General features: G+C 42.3%; 1 protein-coding gene across 1 annotated transcript in view; it reads left to right on the top strand.

The window, feature by feature from the left end:
• Positions 1 to 5,421, top strand: part of SRPRB (signal recognition particle receptor, B subunit) — a 36,503-nt gene extending 31,082 nt beyond the window's left edge. Inside the window, exons 6-7 of the mRNA XM_011958226.1 lie at positions 884 to 957; positions 3,498 to 5,421. Of these exons, the coding sequence (XP_011813616.1) occupies positions 884 to 957; positions 3,498 to 3,711 (288 nt within the window). The 3' untranslated portion in view covers positions 3,712 to 5,421. The remainder of the gene's footprint in view (positions 1 to 883; positions 958 to 3,497) is intronic.
• The last annotated feature ends 2,145 nt before the right edge of the window (positions 5,422 to 7,566 follow it).

Below are 7,566 nucleotides of genomic sequence, written 5' to 3'. Positions count from 1 at the left end.
AGCCAGGATGGTCTTGATCTCCTGACCTTGTGATCCACCCGCCTTGGCCTCCCAAAGTGCTGGGATTACAGGCATGAACCACTGCGCCCAGCCAAACCACAGGTCAGCAGCACATTTTATCAAGGGGAGTTTGCTGAAGTTGTTTTCTTTTAACCTGATAACCGTTGAAAACGTTCCAGTAATCCCCAGTAAAACTGGGCTTCAGTTCTGTTACCTGTACAATAAGATAGACTGGCGGATCTCTTCAGGTCTCTTTCAGATCTGAAATTCTGATTCTATGATGAGTCCAAGGCATTTCTCAGAAGTGACCAGTTAATATTGATAATGCCTTATCAGGAATGCAGTTATTAGCATCATTACCTAACCTCTTTATTTCTCTGATTGAGTATAAGGAGGGGAGTTATTGTTTATTTGCCATGAGCTTTGTGCCAAACCAGGGCTTGTTTCTTACCTTTAGTACACTTAATGCTTTAAACATATCGTCTTAGTATCAACTGGAAACATGCTAAGTTTACTTTTAAATGACAGGTAGGGCACTGTCTTTTGGTGTGTGAAGGCACTTCTCACAATCACAGCACTGGTAGGTTTTCTTTCTGGTAAACTGACTAAACTTATATGTGCATTGAACTGAAAGGTCTGTAAGGTGTGAAGAACTTTAGTGAAAGCTAAAGTCAGTTTTAGGGTCACCAGCATAATATGTTTATAAGCATTATCTTGGGAAAGCCCCTAGTGCAAGTATAAAGCTTACTTTGATAGAGAAGGAACTAGTAAAAAAGGTATTTTTTTTAAAAAAAGAGAAAAGAAACTTGCTGGTTTAAGTAGGAATTTTCCTTCTGTGTAAGAAGTCTTGGGAGAAAACCCATTCTCATTTAAACTACAACAGTGTCTTTATTTCTTTACAGATATTGCAATGGCAAAATCAGCAAAGTTAATTCAACAGCAGCTGGAGAAAGAACTGTAAGTGTGAAAGAGGCCTGTTGGTTAATTATATATCTTAATACTTAGACTGTAAGCAGCATATGTATGTTTCTTTTGTTTGGTTGTATGTGATTATCACAATTATAGACTGAAGATTAGTGTGATACGTATTTGTTAAATAATTTACAAAATAATGGAATCACAGAAACTTACTAGGATGCTTATATTTTAAAATTTCATGGAAAGATTTTTTTGAAACCATAAACTCAATTTATTTTACCATTGTTACTAAATCATTTATAGTTGAAAGGTTTTAGAAGCTAAAAAATTTTACATGCCAACTTGAGAACGGTGTTATTTCAGTGAGTGGAAGTGTTTGTTCACCACTCAATAATGCATGTAAAGTGGTATTTAAGGATGCATGTAAATAATAAAAAGTAAAAACTGAGAATCAGGAAAAAAGAAATTAAAACATTTAAAAGCCACTGTGGAAATTATTATTGACAGAATAAGAACAGAACACTGAGGAAGACTGCAAGTCTTTGATACTATATCGTAGCTTCATAGATTATTAAAGTACTTGGCAATATTATATATCCTGCTTTGAGTGTTGCAAAGTTTATAAATTGAGCTTTTGAATTTTAAGGCATCTAGCATGTCTCCTGTGTTATGCCAATTTGTAAGAGCTAGCCAAAAGCTGGCTTAAAAGAAATGATCAACATTTATAGTAAAGCAAGTTATGTTTTCTTATTGCTTTTGTGTAAGGCCTTGAAAAGGATCTGATGAGGAAAAACTGTATAAATTCAACTTTTAGAACCTTGTCTCCTCACTATGATTTACTGACTCCCTTATTCATTTAAGAAGCACCTGTAGTGCATCTAGTAGATGCCAAGCCTGCAGTCGGGAGCAGCTGTAGGAGGAGATGTGTTCCTGTACTCAGGAGCTTAGAGTCTAGTAGAATCTAGTCAGCTTCGGGCATTGGCAAACTCCTGCCTGGGCTTGCAAGCAAGAGTAAATCGACATTTTTAAAGGGCAGGTAGAAAACAGAGGAAAAATATGTGACAAAATATTTAATTTCTGGCTCTTTGCAGAACAATTCTGCTGGCCCTGCCTATGCCATTTTCAGTGGTTCCTTTCCCTTCTGGAGCTGCGAGTTTATCACCCTGCCCTGTGCTCTTGATGCTCACTCTCTTGGATTGTATCTATTGCTTGCCGTTAGGTTAATAGGGACATTGGAACAATTCGATGGTTGGGTTTTTCTAAAAATTCTCTTGAAATTGTTGGGAATTGTTTTGGGGAAGCCAAAGCTGTCATAATGTTATTGTGAATCAGTCTTTGGTTATTTTTAACAGTACAGTCCAAGTCTTCCCTTGGTTAAAACACGTTTTCCATAGGCTGTTTGCTTTTCACTCTGTAGACTTAGAGAAAAACAATACAGAAGGCAATGCTTTATTAAAAGGCAGTGAAACGAAATGTTGAAAAGTTGTAAAGGTTAACATCAGTTAAAACTAGGAATCTGACTAATTTTAGTTTAGTTTCAGATTTATGAGAATTAGGTCCTGTTAGCTTTGAAGCATTTCAGAGTCTCTGAATAACAAGGTATACTATATTTACATGGCCTTGTGGCAAAAGCTGAATACATACTTTTTTTCCTTAAAAATTTTTTATTATAAAATATCTTACATATAAAAGTCACATGCATTAAGCTTAAAAAATATTAAAATGAATATCTGTGTACTCACCACCATGCCTAGAAGACCCATTTTTCTCCCCAAAAGCTTTTCCCTCAGGAGGTTAGCAATATCCAGTTTTGTATTATTTTTTAAAAATACTTTTATAGTTTGTGTGTGTGTGTGTTCGTTCCTAAACAAGGTATTGCTTAGTTTTGCCTGTGGATTCTTCACTAATTTTGAAGCAACTTCACAGAACAAGAAATGCTTTATTTTGTAAGAAAGAAGATTGGCAGCATGCATTCCTCTGCTTCGGGATAGCAGAAAGGGAAGGGGAGGCCGGCAAATGAGTGTTGCTTATGCACCCTTTATTAGGACCAGCAGGTGGCAGTAAGGGGACTTACAGTGGGATGTTTTGGTGGTTAAAGAGGTTGGATAATAGTAATTGTGCCCTAGTTAGATATGAGCATCTGGAGTTTGTGGATTTCTAAACTCCATATCCAAATAGACTCAAGATAAAAATACATACCCTATCTACCCACACTTAACTTTCAGAAACTTACGTTTTTATAACACTTATAGCATGTATTTTTAAAATATATTTTTAAATAGCATCATTCAGGAGATCCTCTTAGAAGGGGGCCCTGGGCTGGAAGAAAGTTGGTGTGACCTGGTCCACTGCTGACCTGCCCTCTAGCCCTGTGACGTCCGACCCCTCCTCCACTAACCTACCTCACCTCTGTCCGAGAGAGGGACTTATAAATGCAAAGGATTATTCAACAATCTTAATAGCATAATTGGCGATTCTATGGTTAAGTTTTAAATGAGTGCTGAAATGTTTAGAAACTAATATGATTTAATTGCTGTATAAAAATACTGCCTCCTGATTTGTTTCCTTTTGCCCCACAGCAACACCTTACGAGTTACCCGTTCTGCTGCCCCTAGCACGCTGGACAGTTCCAGCACTGCCCCTGCTCAGCTGGGGAAGAAAGGCAAAGAGTTTGAATTCTCACAGTTGGCCCTCAAAGTGGAGTTCCTGGAGTGCAGTGCCAAGGGTGGAAGAGGGGACGCGGGCTCTGCTGACATCCAGGACTTGGAGAAATGGCTGGCTAAAATTGCCTGAGAGGCAGCGCCAAAGCACAAGACCCGGATGTGTGTGATACACAGTTTTGGCAAACGGGCTGTGGTAGTCTGGAGTTGATAAGGAAGGGATACAAAATGTGATTAGAAACATTTCCTTGTTGAAACAAAGTACTGTTGAAATCAGCTTGGAATTTTTTTTTTAAGTTCATTTCTCCCTTATGGCTGCCTTTCAAACAAGTACCTTTTATTTGATGCCTGTATCTTCCCTTTGTTAAGGTTTAACTTGATGTAGGGTCAAGGTTTTTGTGACAACAAGCAGACTCCACACAGACAGGATATGATGAGATATGGCCATCACCTGAAAAGTTTTCTTATCTTCTCCTTCTATGCTTTGGTCCCTTTCTCCTGGAAACAAACCTGCCTATGTATGAAGCTAGTTGATTTCCAGTTGCCTCTGAAGTTCCCAGGCAAGACATTGTCTAGTCCTTTGCGAATTTCTCTGATTTGTGGGCACAGTTAACGAAGTTTCCCCACATGTGAAGACAGGTACAAAACACCAGAGCCAAGCAGACAGTGGGTCTGTTCTTCATTAGCTCAGTGACTTGTCCACACTCCAGTCTTAGCACTTATGTTTCAAAAGCTTGTCACAAACCCTTGGAGTCATTCCCAGATAACAGAACTGGACGTGATAAACCCCTAATGCCAAGGGTCTAGTGTGTTCTTAGTGGTTATACTGGGAAGTGTATGGAGATTTAGGTGCTGCTCTGCTTCTCTGGATGGCTGAAGGCTCCTGGGCCATCTTCATGTGCTGCTCGAAGAGCTCCTATTTTGTACTCTTGGCTAGAATGCTGTGGAGCAAATACAAAGTGAAAAAAGTTCTCTGTAAATTTCTGAAGTGCATATTCATTGATGCCAAAAAAAAAAAAAAAAGTTGCCTTTTGAAGTGATGTTCTTTGCTGTCTTCTTAAACGTGAGGCTTTTTAAAATGATTAGTATATTTTGTGGTAAAGAAAACAGGCTGTCTGGCTCAAAGCAATTAAATAGAATGGAATGGTGAGTACAGATGAGTGCACATGTCAGGATTCTGGCCTAACCCCTTGTTTCCTGAGCCTAAAGATTGCAACATACAGAAGAACACACTCTCCTATTCCTACCTCACACACTCAGGGACAAGCCCAGCTAAAGCTTACAAGGAGAGCAGGGTGGCTCTGTCCAGGTGAGAAGCCAGTTATGGAACAGTGTGTTAAGAGCCATGGTAGGAGAGGCCCGCAGTTCTCTGGCGCATTCAGCTGGGGCACCCCACTTGGCCTTGAGGATCGGGGGAGTCAAAGGATAAAGCATGGGGCTGATGCCATCTGAGGGAGTGTGATCGTCCATGTACAGCCTCTGCCTGCTGTCTCACATGTCCCTTCTGGTGGGTCACTTGGGCTCTGGGAGTACACGTCACCTCAGACCATCTGGCAGAAATAAATACTCCAGGCTCCCACCCCAAAGCATGTGTCAGCCTTGCTGCTGGAGCACGAAGACAATGTAAATGAAACACGAAATGGAGAAGTCGTGAGACCCTGACCGAGTCCTTACTTGAAAGCTGCTGCTAGTGTTCTTAGTGTCTTTTGGACTCTATTTCTTGCCCTTTTCCTTATTAGGCAAGTAGTAACTTAGGGAGTAGGTAAGAGCAATGAATGACATGCTTACCTAATCATAGGAGGAGCTCATGGGAATAAAAGTCAGTGGCTTGATGCTTCTGTTAAGAGACATGTGTCCCTCTCAGCCTCTTCTTTTTTCTGTTTAATATTTTACCTCATTGGAGGAAGCAGCACACCAGAAAAAGTGACTGAAGAAGGGGTACAAGTTTGAGCTTGATTCAAGACCTAAAGAAGGTCTTCCAGAAAAGGAAAATTCTATCTAGAACCACTAGTGGTCTGAAATGTTAGTGGGCGTCAGAATTACCTGCAATGTTTGTTAAACTGATTTGAGGACCTACTCTTAGACAACTTGATTCAGTAGCAAGTCTGGTATTGCCTCAGCAATCTGCATGTTGAACCAGTCTTTTGTCAGTCACATGGGGCTCCTGGGCACCCCTAGAGATGATCTGGCCTGGAGTGTCACATATGCCTTTACTGTTTTGTTTTTAAAGTCTCTTGGGGCAACACCCTGCGAGTTTTTCTAACAGGGTCAAGTCAGCAGGCATGGGAACTCTGACCTTGCTTCTTGCTCCTGCAGGCATTCCGTTCCTGTGGCTTTGGGCCAGGATGAGGCCCAAAGTCATAGTGACTAGTCCTTGGGAAGTGGGAAGGGTTTTTTTGATGGGAGGTCAAATGTGCTCTCCACTCAGGTGGTGGTGCCCTCTTGTGGCCCTGAAGGCATTCGACTAAAGTAGGCCCATTTTGTGAGATGGGCAGGTGTGGCCAGAGTAGAAGGATGGATGTCAGGTCATGGAGACGGGCCCATTAGGCACGAGTGTATGACATAGATGAGACATTTGAGCTTGAAACACCTTAGGAACATGGAAGTGTATGCACACTGAGACCTCCTAGGACAGCAGCTGCCTAATGCAAATGACCCTGTTCCTTGCTAAGGCTGCGGTGAGATGCTGTCGTGGAGGGAACAGCTGTGATGAGTGAGCCCCGGGCACTCTGTTGGTGAATATGTCCACTTCTGGAATGGAATCTCCCAGTGGGTATGGACGTGGACAGATCCAGAGGGGTCTAGGCACTGCACTGTTTCTTCCTTTGGCTCCTCTCCAGCCCGGGCCTTGGTAACCTCTCCACTACCAGGTGCCTGACAGTCCACTGGGGGTTCCTAATCAACAGCAGCTGCTGGTGGTGGGGAGTCCCTGGGGTCTGTCACTTCTTCCCACTGCCTCTGTCTCAGCGCCTCTTGGGCTGTCAGTGTTCCCCTGTGGTCCTGCCTTGTATGAAGCACTGACCATGCTCTGTTGACTTAGATCATTTCAGCCAGTCTGTGCTTTTTCTTGTTTTTGAAGTTTTGGGTTCAGCACAATTGTCAAAGCTTCAGTGGGCTCATGCCTGTCCTCACCTGAAGGCCATCAGTGGCAATTAAGATGCCTATCTCTTTATCTCATCCCTTCACACATTTAAGGAAAAGTGATCACCACACCTACCTTCATTTAAATGCGCAGGAAAACAATCCCACTTACCTTCAACCGTAAAGCTCACAAGAGCCTTGTACACATTCATCCATTGGGTAAATGCTACGCCTTGCAGCAGACCATGGAAATGCTAAACAAAACACAATTCCTGCTTTAGAGGCTGGTGGCCCGGTTCTGAGGTTAAGAAATGTGCCCTTTCAGTGTGGTTTCCCTACTCTCTCAGTAGTGTGAGCTACATCATGGCTGCACTTGACTCCTAAATGCTGTGTGGGCCTGTGGTCGGCTGCCAGCCACGCAGCCCCAACAGGACTGCCACTTTTCCATTGGCCTCTGAAATGCCAGTGTTCCCATGATGCTGATGTGTGAGGCACACGGCCATGTTCTGTTGACTTGAATATTGTTTCAAGGGCTTTTTTGTTTTGTTCTGTTGAGACAGAGCCTCACTCTGTCGCCCAGGCTGGAGTGCAGTGGTGCTGTCTCGGCTCACTGCAACCTCTGCCTCCTGGGTTCAAATGATTCTTCTGCCTCAACCTCCCCCAGTAATGGGAATTACAGGTGTGTGGCACCATGCCTGTATAATTTTTAGTACTTTTAGTGGCAATAGGGTTTCACCATGTTGACCAGTCTGTTCTCAAACTCCTGGCCTCCATGATCTGTCCACTTTGGCCTCCCAAAGTGCTGGGATTACAGGCATAAGCCACTGTGCCCAGCCTGTGTTTCAAGTATTGAAATCATTTTGTTTCAAAAAGTTTTTTTTTCTTTAAATTTGAGTTTAGCACACAG

The sequence above is a fragment of the Colobus angolensis genome, unplaced genomic scaffold (assembly GCF_000951035.1).
Source record: "Colobus angolensis palliatus isolate OR3802 unplaced genomic scaffold, Cang.pa_1.0 Scaffold46, whole genome shotgun sequence".
NCBI classification, from domain to species: Eukaryota; Metazoa; Chordata; class Mammalia; order Primates; family Cercopithecidae; genus Colobus; species Colobus angolensis.
Note: the sequence above shows the minus strand (reverse complement) of the source record. Positions and strands in the feature narration are given on the sequence as shown.